Source organism: Oryctolagus cuniculus, chromosome 18, assembly GCF_051225735.1.
Source record: "Oryctolagus cuniculus isolate XC-2025 breed Fujian yellow rabbit chromosome 18, ASM5122573v1, whole genome shotgun sequence".
Lineage (NCBI taxonomy): Eukaryota > Metazoa > Chordata > Mammalia > Lagomorpha > Leporidae > Oryctolagus > Oryctolagus cuniculus.
The window spans coordinates 8,574,414-8,596,279 of NC_142884.1; the positions used below are offsets into that span (position 1 = coordinate 8,574,414).

Genomic DNA, 21,866 nt, shown 5'->3' on the forward strand with positions numbered 1-21,866 from the left:
CTCGTGCCTGCAGTCCGAGCGCTTGGAGAGGCGGCGGCTGCGGCGACCTCCCCGCCCGCGCCTGGCGCCCCCGCAGCCAGGGCTCCGTCCACAGCAGAGGCTCCCAGGAGACCCGTCCACTTTGATTTCTCGCTTTATTTTATTTGATTTCACGTCGAGGCGGCAGTGCGAGCTTGGAAGGGAAGTCCCTTCGCTGCAGGCGGCGGCCCCGGGGAGAGGCTGTGTCACCCCCCTCTCCGGCCCCTGCCCCGTCTCCCCCCTGGACCCCTGCCTCGGGCCGCCGGTGTCCCTCGGGGCCTCCCTCCCCTGCTCCTGGCCATTCACAAGGGGAAGGGTCTTTTGAGTCTTCCTCCTCCCCTCCCCGCCCCTTTCCCAGAGGGGCAGACTGAAGCCTGGAGACAGCCCCCAGCCCACCCAGACCTCTGACCTCCCCCCGCCCTGCAAGGGGCAGCAAGGACTGGGGCAGGCTCGGGGGCGGGGGGGCGGGGGGGCGCTGTCCAGCTCCAGCCTCTCTGCCCTGAAAAGCTGGCCCCTGTCGGGAATCTGCAGTTTGCCGGCGGGGAAATGCCAGGTCCCCACCCCCAGGGCTGCACCCAAGAGCCGGGTAGGAAGTCAGGTGTAGGGAGGGCTGGGGGCCCCATCGGGGCCTCCCGCGTGCCTGGGGGAGTCCAGGGGTGACCTGGTACCCCAGGAGGGGCCCGGACACAGTTCCACTGAACCACCCAGGGCTCCCCCCAGTGACTTCAGACAGAACGAAACGATCCCGGGGCGGGGGGAGGGGGAGGGCTCGAGGAGCCACGAAAAAAAGGGACAGCAGAGGGGTTCCAGAGAATCGGGGGGGGGGTCCGCTAGGATGACAAAGGGGGTCCTGGGGGACACGAGTGACAGGAGCCGTCGATGAGCAGAGAGAGCGGAGACCTGATCGACGGCGCCCAGGGCCCCAGACATTACTAGGCGATCTCAGCACCGAGGAGGGGCCGCCGCCACCGCCGCAGCGCCCCCTCGCGGTGCGACCCGTGGACCCCCGCATCCCCAGGGGAGGGGAGGGGCCCCAGGCCTGGCGGTGGTGGGGGTGGGTGTCTCAGACATCACGGGGGGTCCCAGACAAGTCCTTGGGGGTTCTGGAAGCACCGCCCCCACCCCAACACACGCACAGCGTAGAGGTTTATGGGCCCCGCGTCCCTGGCGCGGGAGCGCCCCTTCCCCAGCGCGGGGCTCAGGCGCGGCGGGCCGCGGGCAGCAGCGCGCTGTCGAACTGGTAGGTGAGCTTGCGCTTGACCTTGCGGATCTCGCCGGTCTTGGCGTAGTTGCGCAGCGCGCGCGCCAGCTTCTGGTAGGTCATGCGCTTGCGGTTGCCTTTCTGCTGGCCCCAGCGGCGCGCCAGCAGCTCCTTGTGCTTGGACGAGAACTGGAAGACGCCGGCGCCGGGCTCCACCCACCACACGCACTCGCGCATGTCCCCGCGCGTCAGCAGCCCCAGCAGGAACTGGTACAGGCGCAGCTTCTTGCGGGCCCCTGCGGCGGAGCGCGCGGGCGGGTCAGGGTCAGGGTCAGGGCGGTCCTAGGCGCGCTCCCGCTCCCGCCCCAGCCGCAGGAGGGACTCTGCCCCTGCTCCCCCTCCCCCAGCCGGGGACCCTTCCCGACCTGTGCCACCCGCACCCGGCGACGCACGGGCGGCCCACGGAGCGCCCGCCAGGCTCCCCAAACGCAGCTGAATGGCCAGGTCAGGAGTGGGCTTGGCTCTGCCTGGCCACTCCTCCAGCTCCAGGCGCCCGGGGCCTCAGCCCCCAGACCGCAGCCCTGGGCTCCTACAAGCAGCAAGGGCCCCTGGGGGAGGGGCACTGGCCTCGAGCACCTCCCCTGCGCCCCTCCCCGCCGGGCAGCCTGGGAGTGGCCCGGGAGCGCCCCCCAGCCGCAGCTGTCGCGTTTACAAGCCTCCTCGGGCCATTTAGTGCCACTTGCTGTGCCCGGCGCTCGCCGTGAGCTCATGGCCACTCAGTCCTCATCGCGACCCCAGGAGACTGGTGGCGAGGACCATGCCCACTTTACAGAGGACCCCGGGTCTGGGGGCAGGAGCGGGGCAGCCCAGGGTGGGGATTTGGGCTCGCAGAACCCGCACCCTGCAGGACACGCCTGTCCCTCTTCAGCCTCCCAGCCAGGAGGCCAGAGCACAGAGAGGGACGGGCACTTGCTCGCGGTCACACAGCCCGGGGAGTCTCCACTCTCACATACCTGCCTCGGACCCCCGCCCCTCGGGGCCAGCCATGAGGGCCTCCTCCGCCTCGCTGTCCGAGACCTCCAGGGCGGGGCTGTCCAGCAGTAAATCCTCCTCCTCTGACAGCACGGGGCTGGGGTACGGGGCGTATACTGGTGGGGCCAGAGGCTGCGGAAGATCGGGGCGCCTGTCCATTAGAGGACCACCTGCCTCTCCCTCCACTTCCTCCTCTCCGCCCGCCCCACCACAGCCCTCCCCTCCAGGCCTTCATCTTCATCTGCAGCCTGGACCCAGCCCCATGGCCTCCGTTACAGCCTGTCCAGCCCCGGGGCCGCCGTGCCCTGGTGGGCGCCCGGGTGGTGGTGCAGGGATAACGGGCGGGTTGCCGTGGGACAGAGGTGGGGACCGACTGTGGGGGTGGCCCTGCCCCTCACCTGGCTGGGAAAGTCTTCCGAGGGGTAGGCGGCCGCGGCGGTGGGGAGGCCGGGCCCGGGGGCCTCCAGGCTGGGGGAGGGGTCGAGACTCCCCGCGGGGCTATAGCTGGAGGGGCCATAGCAGAGCTGGAGAGCCTGGGGATGGCCGAAGGCAGTGGCCGCTGCTGGGTCGAAGGCCTCGTAGGGGGCAGGCGGGACAGGCGGAGCCTCAGTCCAGCCCCACAGGGAGTCTGGGGAGGGGCACCGAGTCAGAGACTGGCACACAGGGCCATTGTGTGGGCTGTGCAAATCGGTGACCCCAGGATTTGCATGGCGGAGCGGGCCGGGGCTGAGGGGGAGAGGGGAGGGGAGGAGGGCTGGGAGCCGGGCTGCCATCTTCCCAACCCTTCCCCCCAGGCCCAGGAGGGCAGGAGGCTGGGCCAGGGTCACTCACCAGGAGCCCCCTCCGAGTCAGGGCAGCTGGAGTGCTTGCAGCTGTCCAGGTCATAGAAGACGCCCTCGGGGTACTGTGGGGGGGGGGGTTAGGGTGTCATCCCCACCCCCAGACTCCCAGCAGACAAGGAAGGAACCCAGAGACACAGAGACACACACAGCGGCCAGCCCGGCACACGGCGCCCCCGCCGTGCCTGGGTCCCCCGCCCTTGCCCGCCTGCTGGGGGTGGGGGTGGGGAGCAGCAGGAGGCAGGGGTCTTCTGCGACACAGCCGGGTGGAGGACAAGCTCCCGGGCACCCTGGCAGGAGCCGGACGCGGCACCAGAGCCGTCAGTGAGGACGATGCCCGCGCGGTGGCATCCGCCCAAGGCGCCCTGGGCACCTGCTGCTGCACAGAGCTGAAATGAGTGGGGGTGGGGGTGTCCCTGGGAAGGGACTGGGGCCAGGAATGGCCCCCTTCTGGTCAGCCCGCACGGGTGGCAGCAGGATGGGCAGGCCCACGGGGGTGCACCCGGGACGGCGCCTGCACTGACTCAGGCGTTAAAAATACAAGCAGAGGCTTTCTCCCGACCACAGCCGGCGCCGGCACTTTCTCGGGCTGGCGCGGGGTCGAGGGTGTCAACAGGAGGAATAAGTCCGTGCACGAAAGCCGCAGGAAGGGGACATCAGAACTGCACGGTGGCGGGCAGACGCCGCAGTGACAGAAAGGGACGCGCAGTGGCCACCAGGCTTCCCTGCCCCCTCCCTGACCCCGGGGGCCCCCCGACTCACCAGACAGCTGAAATGGGGTCCGTCCAGCCTGGTGGGGGAGAGACACAGGGGCATGTCAAGGCCGGGGGCTGGCAGGGGCAGGTGGCGGCGGCTGTGACCACCCAAGCTGTGCAGTCGTGTGCTGTCCCCGAGTGGGAGCCCAGTCCTACCACATCCAACCCCCGCTCCCTCCCTGGGACAGGAAGTGGGGGCCGGGGGGCCAGGCAAATGTTCCCCCTCCCCGGGATTTGCATAGACAGGGGCTGGGGGGCGGGGGCAGGGAAAGTGAGGGAGAAAGTCCCTGGGGAGGTGTGGGTACCAGCGAGCAGTGGGGGTGTCGAGAGGCCCCGGGCCAAGCGCGGCCTCAGTGAGCCAGCAGCTTAAATGGGTCCTCCTGGGGCCAGAGGAGGGAACCAGGGAGACGGGATGAGGGGAAGGTGCAGGCGCGCTCCCTGCAGAGCAGGAAGTGTTTCTGGATCCCGGGGATGGAGAGCCTGGGGGGCAGGGGCTGAAGGAGAAACGGGGACCGAGCCTCAGAGGCCGAGGGGCCCCAGCAGACAGAGGAGCCACAGGCGTGGTGACAGCTGCAGGGAGCCAGGAGACAGCAACCCTGGCGGGGGACGCAGGTGCCCCAGGAGTGAGGGCTGGGGAGTGCGAGGCCAGCACCCTCCCCTCCCGCCCACCTGCCTGTGGGTGCGGGGTCGTGAGGGGTGGGGGCCCCCACTTACTGTGCAGCCTCCAGGGCGAGCATGGTGCGGGCTGGGCTGGGCTTGCACTGGCTGTGGCCGCCACCCCTATATATACCTTGGCCCAGCCCCCGGGGTTGGGGGGGCGGGGGTGCAGGGCCCTGGGCCCTCCTCAAAAATCCCCTCGGGGAGGGGGCTGGATTGCACAACCCCTCGGTCACGTGGCAGAGAGGGCGGGCCCAGTGGCCATCTGGATTTGGGGATCCCCATGGCTGGGGGCGCAGATGAAGGGAGGAGCTGGACTGGGGGGACGCTGGGGTCACCAAGGTCAACAGGCGGGTGCGAGGGCGCAGGCCCGCGGTGAGGGGAGGGGGCGCTGGGGGCGGGAGCAGGGCTCTCCGCAGTGGGCGTGGCTCTGCAGCAGGGCAGGTGAGGCCCTGAGGGGCTGCGGGGACAGCTGGGGGTCTCACAGGTGGACATGGGTGGGGGGAAACCCAGGTCTGCAGCTGGTCTCCAGGACCCCGGGAGGAAATTTCCGTGGGGGTGGCCTGGGGGCCCCCGCTAGTGCCAGGGGGTGCCCCGGGACAAGCAGGTCAGCACCGGCGGGGTCCCCGGCGGGTAGCGGGCTGGGCAGGGACAGCTGCGTGCGCGTGTGCACTGGGAGCGGAGGAGGGCTCGCGCTGAGACCGAGACGAGGCCGAGGCAGGCCCGGGGGCGGGGGCGGGGGCAGCCAGGGCCTCGCGCCGACGTCCAGCGGGGCCAAGGCTCGCGAAACCCGAACGCGTCCCCCTCAGAGACCACAAGAAACGGGTGCAAAGGCCCAGACTTTATTAGCCCTCCGCCCGCGGGGGGGGGGGGGCGCGGGGGTCACCAGGCCTCGGGGCCCGGCGGCCCGAAGCGGCGCAGCAGCTGCTCCTGGTCCTCCAGGTCCTTGCGCACCTTCTTGCGCATGTAGAAGATGGGGCAGTCCCGGCTGCGGGGGGAGGCCGGGGTCAGCGCCGCCCGGGCGGGGCGGCCGTTCCCAGGACTTCGGCCCCCCCATGCGGCGGGCTGTTTACTCAGCGGGCTGGGGGGAGCCGATAACAGCGGGGGCCAGGCCAGGCGCAGACCAGAGCTGTCGTATATCACCTGTCACCTGGCGTGGGAACCGGCCCCGCCCACCCGTTCCCTGGGGAAAGCCCGGCCCCGCCCTGCGGGAGGGGGCCAGGACAAGAGTGCGTGTGTGGTGTGTGCGTGCGTGCATTGCTGGGGTGGGGGAGCCACTTCCCAGGAGGGGGTGCGCCGGCCCCGGCCCCCTCCCCGGCCCGAGCGGCGGCACCTGGTGCAGATGACGTCCTCGTGCAGGCTGCCCTGACAGCGCTGGCACTGGGTCCAGAGGCGCGAGAAGCGCTCCTCCAGGGCGCTCAGGTGGGACACCTGGGGACAGCCGGGGCTGAGCGCCGCCCGCCCCCGCCCCCACCCCGCCCCGCCCGGCCGGCCGGCCGCGGGAACCCTCACCTCCTTCTGATACAGCTCCGACTCCCGGGGCAGGCAGAACTCGCACACGGCTCCTGCGAGGGAGGGGTCAGAGCCCAGCCAGGCCAGCCCTTCCCCACCCGCGGCCCATCCCAGCTCCCGAAAGTCCCCGCAGGCGGAGAACAAGGGCGCGAGTGTGTGGGGAAAACTCCCCTGGGGAACTCCCGGCGGGGGGCGCGGGCCGGGGTCCGGGCTCACCCTCGTGGCTCAGCACCGTGCGGCAGCCGATGCAGCAGCTGCGGCGCTTGGCGAAGGCCAGCAGGCCGCCCACCTTGCCCGTGAGCACCGTCTTGCAGCGCGTGTGGTCGCCCCCTGCAGGAGGGAGGCGGCGGTGGGCCCTGCGCGCGCGCACGCACCCCGCCCGCCTACCCCCGCCCGCCCGCCCGCCCGGCACGGCCCGCGTACGCAGCAGCACGGCCTCGGCGCGGCCCTCGCCCAGGATGGGCTCGAAGATGCGCAGCAGCGGTTTGGCGAGCTGCTGCTCCAGGTAGTACTGCGTGTCGATGGGCAGGCTGTGCTCCAGCACGAACAGCGGGTCCTGCGGGCAGGGCCGGGCTCAGCGCGCCGGGCGGCCTCCGCTGGGGGCCGTGGGGGCAGCCAAGGGCAGGCTACCGACAGCCATGGGGTCGGGGGTCACAGGGAGGCCAGAGGACGCTCTGGCGAGGGGCGGGGAGCAGCGGCTTAGCTGTCCTGGGCCCTGGGCCGGCCCCACCCTCCCGCCCCGCCCATCGTGGAAAGCAGAAGTGAGAGCCGCAGGGCGGGCGCCGGCGGCCAGGTGGGCCTGACCTCGGACTTCATGTAGGCGGCCACGCCCTTGGCGGCGCCGATGATCACGTAGGGGACGCGGTCGCCCAGGCTGGGCGCGCTCCCGGGGTCCCGCTTCCTCATCCTGCGGGGAGACCGGGCGGGGGGGGGGGGTGAGCGCAGGTGGCGCGGGGCAGGGCGCCCCCGGCCGGCCCGCGCAGACCTCTCGGCCAGCTCCACGTGGGCCTGCTTGCCGGCGTAGTCGGCCGCGGCGCGGGTCAGCTCCTTGGTGATGACCAGCTGGGAGATGTCGATGCGGTTGCACAGCAGGTCGGAGATGACGTCCTTGGCGTGGGCCACCGCGCCCTCGGGGTCCCTGCGGGGGTTGGGCACACAGGCAGGTGTCGCTGGGGGCAGGGGACCGGGATGGGCTCTGTGGGCTGAGGGTCACAGGGGGAGGGGCTGCCCAGCCACAGGCTCCAAGTGACGGGGGCGGGGCCCGAACCCACAGCTGTCCGCCCGGCCTGCCTCTTTCCATTGTCTCACTACCCAGGAAGAGCGGGCCCGGACACCTGTGTCCCCAGGGGAGCCGGCTGGGTCTGGCCTGCTGGCCTGAGGGAGGAGGGCTGGGGCTGGACCCCTGGGGCTGAGGTAGGAGGGCTGGGGCTGGACCCCTTGGTCTGAGGGAGGAGGGCTGGGGCTGGACCCCTGGGGCTGAGGTAGGAGGGCTGGGGCTGGACCCCAGGGCCTGAGGGAGGAGGGGCTGGGGCTGGACCCCTGGATCTGAGGGAGGAGGGCTGGGGCTGGACCCCTGGGTCTGAGGGAGGAGGGCTGGGGCTGGACCCCTGGGTCTGAGGGAAGAGGGCTGGGGCTGGACCCCAGGGCCTGAGGGAGGAAGGGCTGGACCCTGGGTTTGAGGGAGGAGGGCTGGGCCTGGACCCCTGGGGCTGAGGGAGGAGGGCCGGGTCTGGCCTGCCCTCTGCGTGGTGGGGGTCTGGGCCCAGGTCTGGGCAGAGGGTCCCACACACCGGTCAATGAGCAGCCGGCGCAGTGAGGCGGTAACGAGGTTGGCCACGAGGGGGCAGTTGTCCCTGCGCACAGCCTCCAGGCCCTTGCAGTCCATGCGGTCGTGGGTGTCCGGGCAGGAGGAGAAGAGCAGGCCTGCGTAGCGCTTCTTGCTGATGAGCAGGTAGGGGAAGTAGACCTGGAGGGACCCGCGGCCGCGCCCTGAGCCCGTGGAGGCCGGCCCGGTGCTGAGACGCCCCCAGAGGCTAAGGGGGTGGGGACCCTCCCGGGGTGGGACCCTCCCAGCCAGAAACCGCAGCTCCACTGCAGAGACTGGCAAACCCAGGCAGAGACGGGCAGACAGCGTGGTGTCCATTCAGAGAACAGAGGCTGGGGCCCCACGGCGTGTGTGGGAGCCAGTGGAGGAGCCAGGCCCCAGGTCCCCACCATGGAGGGCATCCCAGAGCAGGGACCCCGTGACAGGTGCTGTCCTGCATGACCGAGGCTCCGGATGTGGAGCAGGGCTGCCCAGGGGGGGCCCCGAGTACCCTCAGGGTCTGCTGGGGGGCCATCTGCAGGCACCCCGGGAACACAGCCCTGGTCTCCACCCTGAGCCCCGAGGGTGGGGCTCCCCACCCACCTTCTCGAACTCCAGCCGGATGGGCGGTGGGAAGTGACCTGACACCCAGTCCGCGGCCTCCCGGCCCAGGGCCATGGCCTCGGCCACGGTGGAGACGCCGAACCGGCACATGACAGAGTCGGTGTCGCCATACACCACCTGGGGGGGGGGGGGGGCGGGTGAGATGGAGGCGGCCTGGGGCCACCACAGGAGGTCGGGGTCGGGGCCGGGGCCGGGGCGGCCTGCACCTTGGCATTGCTGTGGTAGCCGTTCTCCACGGTGTACTGCGACTCCACCAGCTGCTTGGTCCTCTCTATCATCTGCCGCCCGAACCCCGTGACGCTCTGTGGGGTGGGGAGTGAGGCAGAGTGGACGTGGGCGGGGGAGGGCCACGCCGCTGCCCAGCTGTGAGCGCTGAGCTCCTCCGTCCCCCCCGTGCCTCAGTTTCCATTATCTGCAAAATGGGGCTCCACGCCCTGCTGGAACAAGCGGGTCCCTCAGCCGGGAGCTCAGGGCCTGGGAGGGATGCGGGAAGGCTGGCGCCTGAGGCCCCGGCCCGGAGCTTCCCTCACACTGGTGTCCGGGCGGCTCTCTGGTGCAGGGCAACTGACATCCCTGGCCCCGTAAACCACACAGCCGGCCACTGCCCTTGGGTGGGACCCGCTCCTCGGGGCTGCCGCTGCAGCGTGGCGGGGAAGCCGCAGCCCGAGACGCTGGCGTCCTACAGGGGCTTCCGGCTGCTCCATGTCCAGTCCAGCTCCCTGCTAACGCCCCTGGGAAAGCAGCGGAGGATGACCCACGTGCTTGGGCCCCTGCACCCGCGTGGGAGGCCCGGAGGAAGCTCCTGGTTCCTGGCTCCAGCTTGGCCAGCCCTGGCTGTTTGCGGGCATTTGGGGAGTGAACCAGCGGATGGAAGACCTCCCTCTGTCTCTCTAACTTTGACTTTAAAATAAATAAATCTAAAGACACAAACAGGAAGTCGTGCCTCCCCAGGGCCGTGTGTCACAGTGGAGCCCTCTGGGTCTGTGGGCACGCGGCCCTGCCTCTCCCCACGGCTCGTCGTCCATTCACTTAGGGCGACGCCGATGGCCCTGGGCTCGAGCCCGCTCCGTCCCGTCTGCTGTCGCGTATCCTGCCTGCTCATCCCTTCTGCAGAGCTCCCAGGGTCCGACGAGGAAGGAGAGGCCAGGACACAGACGCGCAGGGGGACGAGGCCCCGGCAGGGTCGGGGACGCAGCCCGGGGAAAGGCGAAGCTGCGCCCGCCGGCCTCCTCTGCTCAGGGCCGGGGCCTGGCACCCAGACCTGTGGCCTCTCCCCGGGGCGAGGCCAAGGCCGGGCGTGAGCTGGGCGTGCGGCACGGGAAGGGAGTCTCCCCGCCCACAGCAGGGCCTGCTCCTGCCTGGCTCCGCGGAGGGGACCCGAAGCCCTCGGCACTCCTTGCCTGATAAGAGCATCTGTTCCCCTGAGGTGGGGGCCGCGGGCCACGCAGCGTCAGCGTGACCTCTGCGCCAGTGGGCGCTCCGTGCCTGCCTGCCCAGCCCCGGGGAGAACCCTGGACGCCCTGGCTGGCAGCAGGCCAAGGGCAGCCTCGCCGGTGCAGGGAGAGCGAGCGCTGTCCCCGTGACCCCGGTGGGGACAGCCGCAGAGGCTGCTGGGTCCCAGGTCCTGCCCTCCGCGCCCGCCACGGCCAGGCCCGCGGCCTCATTGGGGATCTTTCTGTCTACGCAGCACAGTCGCCGCGGACCGTGGGCTCATCCTCAGAGCCGCCTCGGCCAACCACGGCTGAGCGCCTTCACAGGGCCCTCACCGTCCCCAGCGCCCACTCCCACGACGGCCAAGGGCTCCCCGCCGGCAGGGAGGGGGGCTGGGCATGAGTGGCCAGGGGACCTCCCGTGAGCGCAGCCAAGCAGCAGAACCGCTCCCTTCCCGGGCGCTGCCCTGGACCCCACGTCGTCCACTGTGGAGTCCACACCGCCCGCTGCACCCTGAGCACGCTTCCCTCCATCCCTGCCATCCCTCCCTCGTCCCCAGGGCCCCGCAGCTGCCTCCCACCCTCCGCCCCACTCCGGGACCCAGGGGGCAGGCGATCGACTCCCCGTGATGCACATGCCCCCCCCCCCCGCCCCGCCCCGGGTTGGGGCAGAGCTCACCTGCGAGATCTCCAGGCACGGCAGCCTGCCCACCTGGGCGCCGGTGAAGCCATACACAGAGTTGGCGCTCACCTTCAGCGCCAGCTGCCGCCCGTCCAGCACTTGCCGCCGCAGGGGGTCGGTCTCCCGAGCCAGCTCGGCCTTGGCCCTGAGAGGGGGCGGGGAAAGGCTGCTGAGGTCTGGGGACGCTGCGGGCACAGCGCGGGGCCCGCGTGGGGCCGCGGGAGCGGCTGGGGGTGCCCTGTGGGAATGCACACCCGGCCACGAGGGGGCGGCCCCGCCGGGAAGCCCCGCCCCCGAGTCCGCGGCACGAGCCGGGCCGGTGCCGGGAGCCCACCTCTTGCGGGCGCTGAGCAGGTTCTCCAGGATCTGGGGCAGCAGCCCCTTCCGCACGGACGTCTTCACGAACTCGTCCCCCGTGGGCGTCCTGATGAACTGGTCGGCGCTCAGGCTGCGGGGGCAGGGGTGCGGCCCCTCTCAGCCCCGAGTCTCAGGCGTGAGCACCGCAGCCCCCCGGGCCGCCCCTGCACTTCCGGGGCCCGTGGGAAGGAGGGCCTACCCCAGCTTCTGGGCGGCCCCGGGCCGCAGCAGCGTGGTGTAGCACAGGTTGTGGGCCATCATGATGGACGGGTACAGCGAGGAGAAGTCCAGGGTGGCGATGGGGACGTCGTAGTACCTGGGGAGGAGCCGGGGGTCAGGGCCGGGAGCGCCCGCCCGCCCGCCCCGCCCCCGCCCCCGCCCGCCCCCGCCCCGCCCCGGGCCTCACCCTTTGAGGGGCTCGATGACGGTGGCCCCCGTGTAGTCCTCGCCGCCCTCCGTCTTCACCACGGGCATCAACAGCCCCTCACGCATGGCCTGAGGAGGGCCGCGGTGAGCAGGCCGGGGCTGGGCCGGGGTGGGCAGGCCCTGGGGGCCGGGGCTCCGCCCGCGCCGGGCCACTGACCTGCCGCAGCAGCTGGGACACGACCTTGACCTGCTGGCCGCGGCTGAGCAGGTAGCTGAGCGGCACGCCCGTGACGCGCGCCATCTCCACGGCGTTCACCAGCACCATGAGGCGCTCCAGCAGCCGCAGCGGCAGCAGCGCGTCCTTGAGGCAGTACACGGCCAGCCGGCGGCGCGTCTGCTCGTTCCCGTTCTGCGGGACGGCCGGGGGGTCGGGCGGGGCCGCGGGGGCTCCAGGCCGGGGTGGCCGGGGGCGGGGCCGGGGTCAGGGCGGGGCCGCGGGGGCTCCAGGCCGGGGTGGACGGGGGCGGGGCCGCGGGGGCGGGGCCGCGGGGGGGCTCCAGGCTGGGGTGGCTGGGGGCGGGGCCGCGGGGGCTCCAGGCCGGGGTGGACGGGGGCGGGGCCGCGGGGGCGGGGCCGCGGGGGGGCTCCAGGCTGGGGTGGCTGGGGGCGGGGCCGCGGGGGCTCCAGGCCGGGGTGGACGGGGGCGGGGCAGGGTCGCGGGGGGGGTGGGGCTCCAGGCGGGGTCGGGCAGGCCGGGGTGGACGGGGGCGGGGCGGGGCCGCGGGGGGGCTCCAGGCCGGGGTGGACGGGGGCGGGGCAGGGTCGCGGGGGCTCCAGGCCGGGGTGGCCCGGGGCGGGGGCGGGGGCGGGGTCAGGGGTCGGAGGGCGCGGGCACCTGCAGGTCCGTGATGATGCTGTGCTGCACGTCCTCCTTCTGCTCGCCCAGGAAGTGGAAGCTCACGGCGTTGAGCGTGTAGGAGCGCAGCTTGTGCTCCCGCAGCAGCACCTGGGGGGGGCGGGCGGCGCTGGGTGCGGGCCCGGGCGCGGCCTCCCGGGGCTGGGCGCCGGCCCCCGCCTACCTGCAGCATGTCCATCTGCACGCGGCCCACGATGCTGACCACCTTGCTGTCCCGCCGGCCGGTCTGCTTCGACTGGAACGAGGAGTCCCGGATGCTGGAGCGGAGGTTGGCCACTCGGCCCAGGAACGGGAAAGACGGCACCTGGGGGCGGAGGCGCAAGTCCCCAGGTGAGCACACGGGGACCCTGCGGCTGCCTTGGGGCCGGGGTCAGGCAGGGGCCGGGGTCAGGGAGGGGCCGGGGTCAGGCAGGGGCCGGGATCAGGCAGGGGCCGGGGTCAGGGAGGGGGCTGGGGTCAGGCAGGGGGCCAGGGTCAGGGAGGGGCTGGGGTCAGGGAGGAGGCTGGGGTCAGGGAGGGGCTGGGGTCAGGAGGGGCTGGGGTCAGGGAGGGGGCTGGGGTCACAGAAGGGCTGGGGTCACGGAGGGGCTGGGGTCAGGAGGGGCTGGGGTCAGGGAGAGGCTGGGGTCAGGGAGGGGGCTGGGGTCAGGGAGAGGCTGGGGTCAGGGAGGGGGCTGGGGTCAGGGAGGGGGCCGGGGTCAGGGAGGGGCCGGGGGTCAGGGAGGGGCTGGGGTCAGGGAGGGGGCTGGGGTCAGGCAGGGGGCTGGGGTCAGGCAGGGGCTGGGGTCAGGGAGGGGGCTGGGGTCAGGGAGGGGCTGGGGTCAGGGAGGGGGCTGGGGTCAGGCAGGGGGCTGGGGTCAGGGAGGGGGCTGGGGTCAGGGTGGGGGCTGGGGTCAGGCAGGGGCTGGGGTCAGGGAGGGGGCTGGGGTCACAGAAGGGCTGGGGTCAGGAGGGGCTGGGGCCTGACAGGCTGCAGGGTGAGGAGCAGGAGACCCCTGCAGAGCGGGGTAGAGGGCCCAGCGTGGAGGAGACGGGCCGGGGGCAGGGCCGGGCCTGGGAGGCCCCAGGTGAGTGGCACCGGGTGGCAGGCGCAGTGGCCCGGCTGGCAGGTGTGGTCTCCCTGGAGCTTGGGGGCCCCGGGGTCTCTTCTTCATGACCCAGCGGCCAGACAGCAGCACAGGCTCACTGGCGCCCCCCAGGACACTGAGGGTCTGACCCCCGGCTCCTCCCAAGGGCGACCTGTCCGGGATGCGTCCCTGCGGGCGAGCCCAGGTCATCAGGGCAAGCCTGGCTCAAGGTGGCCGCCGTAGGGGACTGGACAGGGACCCGGGCAGGGGGAAGGGACCGAGGACCCGGCACCGTCCCTCAGCGACACTCCTCGCCTCTGACCAGCTGCAGGGACCTCTGGACTCGGCAGGGCAGGGCCCCGGCCAGGACGAGGACACAGCCGGGGAAGCCGCCGCCCCTCCCCGCCCTCACCTTGAGGGTCTGGGCGCGGGAGATGAGGTACGGGAGGTCGAAGTTCTGGATGTTGTAGCCGGTGATCACGTCGGGGTCCAAGGTGCGCACGAACGTGGACCAGGCCTGCGCGGGGGCGCGGGGTCACCTGGGGAACACCCTGGAATGGCCCGCACCCCGGTCCCGCGCAGGGGTGCTGGGAGGGGCGGGGAGAGGCACCTGCAGCAGCTCCTCTTCCCGCTCGTAGCTCTGCACCTGGGCGCCCAGGATGGGGGCACAGGGCCGCAAGGTGAGCGCCAGGCGCAGGAAGGGCTCCGGCTCGCCCCAGCGCAGGCCCAGCGAGCAGATCTGGATCACGGGGTCCCGCTCGGGCTCCGGGAAGATGCCTGGGAGGCGGGGGCACACAGGAAGCGGGCTCTGGCCGCTGCCTCTCTCCAGCCCCGGCCTCGCCGCCGCCCGCCCCGCTCAGCCCCTCTCCACCCTTAGCTGCCGGCCCGGGACTGACCTTTGCGGCCAGCACACTCGATGTCGAAGCTGAGCACGCGCAGGGGTGCGATGCGCTGCCACTGCCCCTCGGGCGGGTGACTGACCACATCCGACCACAGCACGTCGGCCTCCAGCTGACACAGCGTGACCTGCGGGGGGCGGGGTCAGCGGCGGAGGTCCCCGCCCCTGCCCCTGCCCCCGCCCCCGGGGAGCCCCGCACCTTCCCCTCCGGCCTGAGGACGTATTTCCCGGCCGGGAGCTCCAGCCAGTTGCAGCCAACGATGTCAGTGTCCACCATGAACCTGGAAGCGCTGAGGGTCAGCGGGCGGGGGGCGGGGCGGGGGGCGGGGCCGGGCGGAGGCAGGGCCGTACCGGATCTCGAAGTCCACGTTGGCCTCGTAGGGCGCGAAGCTGGGGGTGCCCAGGCCTGCCACCCTGATGCCCTGCTCCAGCAGGCGCCGGGCGGGCGCCACGAGGCGGGGCAGCGCCAGGCTGACGCGCAGGAACGGGGAGGGGCCGTGCCCGTGGTACCCGAACATGCCTGCGGACAGAGGACGCTGGGACCGGCCGGACGCCCGCCCTGCCCCGCCTCGCCTGGCCCGGCCCGGCGGCGCCACTCACTCTCGCGGGAACACAGCTCCACGGCCAGCACGGCCGGCCCGGCCAGCTCCTTCCCGCCGCGCTGGTCCCGGCTGATGGCCGCGTTCAGCTCACGCTGGAAGTCGCCCAGGTGCTCGGGGCCGAAGCCTGGCGAGAGAGCCGGTCAGGGCCGCGGGGCGGGGCCTCCCGGCGGGGCGGGACCTCCCGGCGGGGCGGGGCCTCCCGGCAGGGGCGGGGGCACTCACCGGAGGGCGCGGGGACGTAGAAGTAGGGGCTGAAGCCGTGGATGTGGCAGCAGACCGAGACGCCCTCGTCCGTGACGCCGAAGGCCCGGAGCACGGGCACGGAGCTGCTGGCTGCAGGGGGCCCCCAAGGCAGGGGCCGCGCTGGGCCTGGGGTGCGGGTCACAGGAGAGGGCAGGCTCTGTGAAGGCGGCCTCCCTAGACCCCACCCCCGCCCCGGCAAAGCCCCGACTCCGGGCGCGGCGGAGCGCTGTAAGCCGCTGCCTGGGACACGGCATCCCGCGGGCGCTGGTGGGGTCCCGGCTGCTCCGCCTCCGGTCCAGCTCCCCGCTAACAGCCTGGGAAAGCAGTGCAGGAGGGCCCAAGTGTTTGGGCCCTGCACCCGCATGGAGGCCCGGATGAGGCTCCTGGCTCGTGCCTGGCCCTGCCCTGGCTGTTGTGGCCATCTGGGGAGTGAACCAGTGGATGGCGAGCTCTCTCTCTCTCTCAGATAAATCAGTAAGTCTTTCAGGAACCAAACACGGGCTCCAGCGTGCACGTCCACTCAGCCCTGCTCAGGGAGCACTGCCCGAGGGAGGCGGGGCCACGCCCGGCTCAGAGCCACTCCCTCACAGCCCGCCAGCCCCACGCTCTGTCCTCCGGCCCACGCTGAACCCTCGGCTGTCATCGGAGCCCCAGGCCCGGCCCTCCCGGCCCAGCACCTGGCGCCGGGCGCGCCCTGCCCCTCACCCACGTAGTGGTCGATCTCCAGCTGCTGGAAGACGAGGGCCTCCGTCTGGGGGTCCAGCGGGGACGGCGAGGGCCGCAGCCAGCGGGGATCCAGGGCGGCTGGCGAGAACTGCCCTGCGGGGTGGGGGAGGGCTCGTGGGCTGGCGCTCCACGCTCCCCCGCCCCGAGTGGGAGGGCGGTGACTGGGGGGGGCGGGGGCCGAGGGCGCCCGGCCTCACCGTCTCCCGGCCCCTCCAGGGCGGCGCGCAGCTCCTCCTCCTGCTCCTGCAGCCGGCACTCCAGCTCCAGCTCCTCCTCCTCGTCCATCGCCAGCTCCTCCTCCTGGGACGCCTGCTGCGACTCGTCCTCATCCCAGGGGCCCTTGCGGGCCCGCTTCGGGGGCACCCCGGACCCCAGGCCCGGCTGCCGCCTGCCGTCCATCCTGCAAGGGGGGCTGCACGTGGGCTCTGACCAGGAGCGCCCCTCCTCCGTGCACCTGCCGTGACCGGGGGCTGATGGGAGGCTGCATCGTCCGCCGACATGTCCCGCTCAAGCCTCCACATATTTCGCCGTCTGTTTATCCCTTTAAGAGCCCTCAGCCCCTGCTCCACGCACAGCCAAGCCCCCTCCCTCAGCCCCCGGCACCCTCACCTGCTCACCTCAACACCCACCCACGCCTCCACTTGGCCAGCGACTGGGACGTCACCTCCTCGCCTGAGCACCGCAGAGGCCCCGGCTGTCAAGAAAGCAAGCCCTCTCCGTTTCGTACTCATTCCAGACGCACACCTGCCCCGTCCGCCACCGCTCACCCGGCTGCCCGCCCACCGCTCGGCGCTCCCTGCGGACGCGTCCCTGGCGGGGCCTGCGCTGCCCCTTTCTGCCGTATTTCATTACTGACAGGCGGAGCGACACGGAGAGGGAGGGATGGGCGGAGGGCGTGGGAAGGGGGAAGAGAGATCTTGCGCGGCCCGGTGGAAGCCAGAGCCTGGAACTCCGTGGGGCTCTCCCGCGTGGGTGCAGGGCCCGAGCGCAGGGCCGTCCTCTGCCGCCTTCCCTGCATTAGCAGGGAGCTGACCGAAGACGGCTTCTCCTGCTGCGCCCTGACCCTGGCGTGCCGCCGCGAAGGACGAGCTCCCCTCTCAGGGAGCTCGGCGCAGCGGCCAGAACCCGCCTGGCCACCTCGGGCTCAGGAATGAAGGACGCCCGCCACCCGCACGGGAGACCCCCACGGAGCTCCAGCATCCTGGCCCCGGCCTGGCCCAGCCCCCGCCGCGGCGGCCATTCAGGGAGTGAGCCAGTGGATGAGAGATCTTCCCTCTCTCCCTCCCTCCGTCTCATTCCGCTTTTCAAACAAGTAAGTCTTCGGATGGTGGTCGAGTGGCGGCCCGCGCCCCACGTGGGAGACCCGGGTGGGGTCTGGCTCCTGACTTTGGCTGGCCCAGCCCCAGCTGTCGCAGACATCTGAGGAGTGACCCAGATGGAAGACTCCTTCTCTCTCCCCTGTCGCCCTGCCTTTCAGATAAAATACATTTTAAAGGGGGTAAAAAAGGAATAAAATATTTCCCCAACTCTCTGTTTGTTCCCCAAATGCCCTCTCCCACTCCACCCCCCGCAGAGCCCGCACGGCAAACAGGACAGAAACTGCTATCCGTGAGCATGCGGGTTGTCACGGGCCCACGGAGACACCTGCGGACGCTCCTGCGGCAGCTCAGGTGGAGCTGCGCCCCCGCCATGGCTGTGCGGGGGACCCCGGCCCGAGTCCCGCAGAGCGCGTGCGCCTGCGCAGTGGGGAGGGCGCCGTCGGCTGAGGGAGGTGGGTGACCCGGGCCCCTTGGCAACCTCTGCATGGTTACGGGGGCGGGGACGGGCTCCTGCAGTGCCTGCGGGTGGCACAGCAGGGACCCCGGCGCTGCGGAGCAGGTGCGGCAGGAGCAGGTGCGGCAGGCGCCAGGCACGAGGGGCCCGGCCCACTGCACAGCGCGGCCGCTGCCCGGTGAGGCTGACCGAGGCGGGGTCCCAGGGAGCTTTCTGCGTGCCGGAAGTGTAGCTCAGAGCTCACGGGGCGGCGCTGCAGCGGCGCAGAGGATGAAACCGATGCCTGGGGCGCCAGCATCCCATGGAACGCTGGTTCGAGTCCCGGCTGCTCCAACTCCCCGCTAAAACAGCCGGGGAAGGCAGCAGCAGATGGCCCAAGTGGTCGGATCTGGCCACCCACGTGGGAGGCCCGGATGCAGCTCCAGGCTCCTGGCTTCAGTCTGGCCCGGCCCTGGCCACTGTGGACATTTGAGTGAAGCAGCAGATGGACGATCTCTCTCCAAAAATAAAGCCCAAAACCCTGGGCGCAGAGGCCGCGGCTCCGCACGCAGGCCTGCTGCCGCCCTCACCTGTGAAAACCTGCTTTGCTGAGGCCACTTCCGGAGGCTGGAAGTCGCAAAGGCTGGAAACCACCTAACTGTCCTTCTCTGGGACTTAACCAGCCAGCGCGGCCCGTGGAGGCCCACGGCTGGACCCGGGAACCAGGAGGGCGGCCAGGGCAGCTGTTCTGCAGGCCGAGCCCGGCGCACGGGGGCGCGCTCCAAGCGCACCCTGGCGGGAGAAGCCCCGAGGGAGGCGCTCCCCGGGCGCCAGCGGCTCAGGCAAGCCCAGCGCGCAGCTGGCACCCGGGCCTGGGGCGGGAACCCCGCGTGGGACTGGACACCACAGCTGGGGACCCCGGGCGGCCGCCTGGCCTGGCGGAGGTGACTGAGCTGGACCTCAGGCCTCGGGCCGAGATGCCTCTGGGGGTCTAAGGGAGAACCACGACTACTACGAAATTTACTTGAAAGGAGGGGAGATCTTCCACCTGCTGGCCCAGTCCCCAGATGCCTGCACAGGAAAGCTGTGGATGAGTTGGGGGAGCCGGGCGCGCGCGCGCTCCATCCGGGTCTCTCTCGGGGGTGGCAGGGCCCAAGCACGTGAGCCGCGGGCTGCTGCAGCTGGTCAGAGGCGGGCTCGACCCCCGGCTCTCTGCCGCGGGGTGCAGGCGTCCCAGGGGGGCTTACCCTGCTGAGCCGCCACACCCACCCCGCAGCCAAACTGGGGAAGAGAGCAAACGCGCATGCGCGCACCACGCCGGCCTCGGGCAGAGCCCGGCAAAGGGAACGCGGCTGCTCCCGCGCGCTGTGGGAGTCCTCTGTGGGGCTTTATTTTTATTTCACAGAGAGGCTCCCCGCCGGCTGGTCGCTCCCCAGACGCCCGCAGGATTCGATCCCGGTGCCCCCCGTGGGACCTCCCCAGCACGCTGCCTCCCGGGGTCCCCGAGAGCAGGAAGCCGGAGCCCGGCACCCTGGCAGGGGCACGTCGCCCCCTCCGTGGGTTCAAACCGCGCACAGCGGCAGTGGGGCAGGCTCCGTGGACGTCTGATGGGAGACCAGTCGCACGGGACGGCAGCTGCGTCTGCAACGGTTTTACCGAGGTGGAATTCTTAGCACACAGCCCACCCACCCGCTTAGGGCACTGGGCCGCGGCCTGAAGTCCCCAGGGTGGTGCAGCCAGGACCACACCAACGCGAGGGCACTTCCACCCCCACCCACCACCAACCCGAGAAGCTGCGACCTATCTCTACGGTCGGCGGAGCGTGGCCCGCGGGGAACGGGGCACACCCATCCCCCTCCGGCTTCTTCCACTCCACGTGTTCAAGTCCAACCACCCAGCTGCACGTCTGGGCTTCCTTTCTTTTTATGTTCAACACTCCCCCTGCAGACACACAGGACCCCCTGCACGGACACCTGGGACCCCCCTCCATGGACACACATGGCTGCCCCTGCACACACACCCGGGACCCCCCCACCCCGCCTGGACACACACGGCTGCCCCTGCAGGGGCACCTGGGACCCCCCCCCCCTCGCCTGGACATACATGGCTTAACCTGCACGGACACCCAAGACCACCCCCCCCCCCGCCTAGACACACAGCTCCCCCTGCCCAGACACCCAGAACACCCGCCCCCCGCCTGGACACAGGGCCTCCCCTACACGGACACAGCTCCACAACCCGTGAAGGGCTCCCACTGTTTCCACGCTGTGTGTCCCCCTGCTGGCCGCCACGAACACGTGCACACCGGGTCCGTGTGAAGGGTGCTTCTACCCGACCGTGTCGGGCAAGAACCAGCGCAGGCCAGGAGAAGGCTGGGGTCCGGCTTCCCACCAGCCGCAGGGGAGCAGGCAGGGAGGGAGTCCCGCCCGGGGTTGGGCAGGGGAAGCCGAGGGGCTCTGCGGGGGGAGGGGGGCTGCCAGATCTGTGGGACGCAGAGGCAGGAAGGAGGTGTGGGGGCCCAGTGGAGGCAGCCGGGAGAGGCCGCGGGTCCCCTGTCTGCGCGGGCCCAGGACCGGGCTTTGCGGGCGCTGGGCTCCCCCCACAACTCTGACGACACAGCAGGGCAGGGGCAGGGTCCCAGGGCCCAAGGCCAGCTGCGTGCTGACAACTCCAAAGCCCGGCTCCCCATCGCCCCAGAATCCGCTCCGCGCACCCCGCTCCTCCCCCACTTCGGCAAACTGCGGTTCCAACAACCCCTGGGGTCACCCCAACTTCTCCTCCCCTCGGGACAAACGCTCGCTCCGCCTGGGAATCCCAGACCCAAGGCCAGGGGCTCCCACTCAGCCCCTCTGCCCACCCCCTGCCCATCCAGGCTCTGCCTTCACCGCGGTGCCCCCAAGCCTGCCTCCCTCTCAGCCTCCCCCATCCATTCTGCAAACCCAGGGGCCAGGGGTCACCCCCACGGCCGGCCTGGCTGAGCCCACCTGCCATCGCCCACCCTGTCCGCTGCCCCCCACGCCAGGCCCAAGCCACCCGCCATGCCTCCACCCGCTACACCCCCGATCTCCCCAGGGCAGCCAGCCAACCTTGCAGAGGCCCCCCGCCCACGGCTCCTGGGTGGACCCCGACCTAAACCCGAACCCCACCCCTAGCCTTTCAGCCCGCAGCTACAAACACGCGGGGCCGTGGCAGGGGAGGCGCTGTGCCCGGATCCAAGCCGACCTCGACCCTCCAAGGCCGCTGCCCCAGGGAGGGCGAACCGGCGCCGCGGCTCCCGCTCCTAGCACGGCGCCCGGCCCGCGACGCCCCTCACACACTCAGGGAGCGGAGAGGGCGACCCCAGGCTCCCCGGGGCGCTGCACAGCCCCGGGGGCCTCCCGCCCCGCGCCCGGCGCGTGCGTCCGCGGAGACCTCCGGCCCCAGCCCCTCTACCGCGCGCCCCCGCCCGCGCGCCCTCCGCGGGTCCCTCTCCTCAGGCCCGTGTTCCCGGCTACTCGAGTCCCCGTCCCGAGTGCCCCCGATTTCCCGTCTCCTGTACTCACAGCCTTCAAACACGGTTTCCCGCCACAGCCTACGCCGCCGTGACCCCTGACTCCGGCGCGCGCAAGCCCAGAGACAGCGCGCGCCGAGCTGGCCACGCCCCTACCCACGTGCGGGCGAGGCCACGCCCCTCCTCTCCGATAGGGAAGCGGCCTCGCTCCCTGGATCTCCAACTCCCGCCCCGTCGTGACGTAAGCGGAGCAAAGCCACGCCCCCGAGGGCCCGCTCGCTCCGCTGCTTGCTTTCTGCGCACGCGCGCAGCGTGCCTCGCCCCATCCCACTCGGTCCCGCCTCCCGCCCTCTGGCGCTGCGCGCACACCATCCGCTTCCCGGCCCGCGGCCAAGTCGGGAGGTCGAGCCGGGCGCTGCCCGCTGGTGGGCGGGCGGGGTGACGCCCAGCCGCCTCGCGCGCGCTGGCGGAGGCGAGACGAGTGCCGACCGGTTTGCCCAGTGGTACACTAGTGTCGGAGTAGGCTGCTTGGAATAGGGGGGTCGCTGTAACCATCCCGCGCCCCAAGTAATACAACTTCCAGCATCCGGCACATCACCCCAGGCCGCCCGCGAGCGTCCGGCGTCCCCGCGGGGCCGGCACGCGGGCCGTCCGCGCTCTTCCAGCCCGTGTGCGCTCGCTCGGCTCAGGCCCAGCCCCCGGTCCTGGTCCCCGGGAAGGCGTGGCCGAAGCCGCTATGTGCTGCCCCGCGGCGTCTGTCCGTCCACTGTCCAGTTCGGCCCAGAGGAGCGAACTCCACGTGCCTCAGCGGTGGTTCCGGGGCCCCAAGTCGTTTGACATGTGGGACGGCCGGCGCAGCGCCCACCAAAGGCCTCCCGGTGCGTGCTGGCCACGC

The 21,866-nt window shown here is 71.9% G+C and overlaps 2 protein-coding genes across 4 annotated transcripts; both read right to left on the reverse strand.

Annotated features, from left to right (window-relative positions):
- Window positions 1–1,084: 1,084 nt before the first annotated feature.
- On the reverse strand, window positions 1,085–4,650 carry SPIB (Spi-B transcription factor). 3 transcript variants are annotated; one of them, XM_070063006.2, is made up of 6 exons: window positions 4,560–4,650; window positions 3,853–3,880; window positions 3,083–3,155; window positions 2,650–2,879; window positions 2,233–2,383; window positions 1,085–1,515 (listed from the first exon to the last, which is right to left on the reverse strand). In XM_070063006.2, the coding sequence occupies exons 1-6, from the start codon at window positions 4,580–4,582 to the stop codon at window positions 1,217–1,219; spliced, it is 804 nt and encodes a 267-aa protein (XP_069919107.1). In that variant the 5' UTR covers window positions 4,583–4,650; the 3' UTR covers window positions 1,085–1,216. The 3 variants fall into 3 exon arrangements, with proteins under 3 accessions (XP_069919107.1, XP_089174991.1, XP_069919108.2); XM_089318865.1 differs by lacking the exon at window positions 4,560–4,650 and having other exon boundaries at window positions 3,853–3,906; XM_070063007.2 differs by lacking the exons at window positions 2,650–2,879; window positions 4,560–4,650 and having other exon boundaries at window positions 3,853–4,039.
- A 678-nt stretch (window positions 4,651–5,328) lies between these two features.
- POLD1 (DNA polymerase delta 1, catalytic subunit) lies at window positions 5,329–21,135 on the reverse strand. The gene is made up of 28 exons (XM_070062997.2): window positions 21,024–21,135; window positions 16,347–16,423; window positions 15,927–16,129; window positions 15,709–15,822; window positions 14,983–15,129; window positions 14,759–14,884; window positions 14,510–14,678; window positions 14,358–14,439; window positions 14,157–14,286; window positions 13,871–14,037; window positions 13,673–13,777; window positions 12,357–12,497; window positions 12,173–12,283; window positions 11,495–11,686; window positions 11,318–11,406; window positions 11,111–11,227; window positions 10,889–11,002; window positions 10,552–10,699; window positions 8,649–8,744; window positions 8,422–8,559; window positions 7,805–7,980; window positions 7,000–7,152; window positions 6,819–6,921; window positions 6,438–6,570; window positions 6,231–6,344; window positions 6,015–6,067; window positions 5,836–5,933; window positions 5,329–5,490 (listed from the first exon to the last, which is right to left on the reverse strand). The coding sequence occupies exons 3-28, from the start codon at window positions 16,126–16,128 to the stop codon at window positions 5,385–5,387; spliced, it is 3,324 nt and encodes a 1,107-aa protein (XP_069919098.1). The 5' UTR covers window position 16,129; window positions 16,347–16,423; window positions 21,024–21,135; the 3' UTR covers window positions 5,329–5,384.
- Window positions 21,136–21,866: the final 731 nt, after the last annotated feature.

Excerpts from the sequence above, each read along its gene's own strand:
- SPIB (XM_089318865.1), bottom strand. The coding sequence starts at position 3,906 with ATGCCCCTGTGTCTCTCCCCCACCAGGCTGGACGGACCCCATTTCAGC. Across the intron at positions 3,156-3,852 it reads GACCCCATTTCAGCTGTCTG|TACCCCGAGGGCGTCTTCTA; the intron begins GTGAGTCGGGGG and ends CCCCCCCCACAG. Across the intron at positions 2,880-3,082 it reads TGACTCGGAGGGGGCTCCTG|ACTCCCTGTGGGGCTGGACT; the intron begins GTGAGTGACCCT and ends GCCCCTCCCCAG.
- POLD1 (XM_070062997.2), bottom strand. The coding sequence starts at position 16,128 with ATGGACGGCAGGCGGCAGCCGGGCCTGGGGTCCGGGGTGCCCCCGAAG. Across the intron at positions 11,228-11,317 it reads GTCATCGAGCCCCTCAAAGG|GTACTACGACGTCCCCATCG; the intron begins GTGAGGCCCGGG and ends GCTCCTCCCCAG. Across the intron at positions 5,491-5,835 it reads GAGGACGTCATCTGCACCAG|CCGGGACTGCCCCATCTTCT; the intron begins GTGCCGCCGCTC and ends CTCCCCCCGCAG.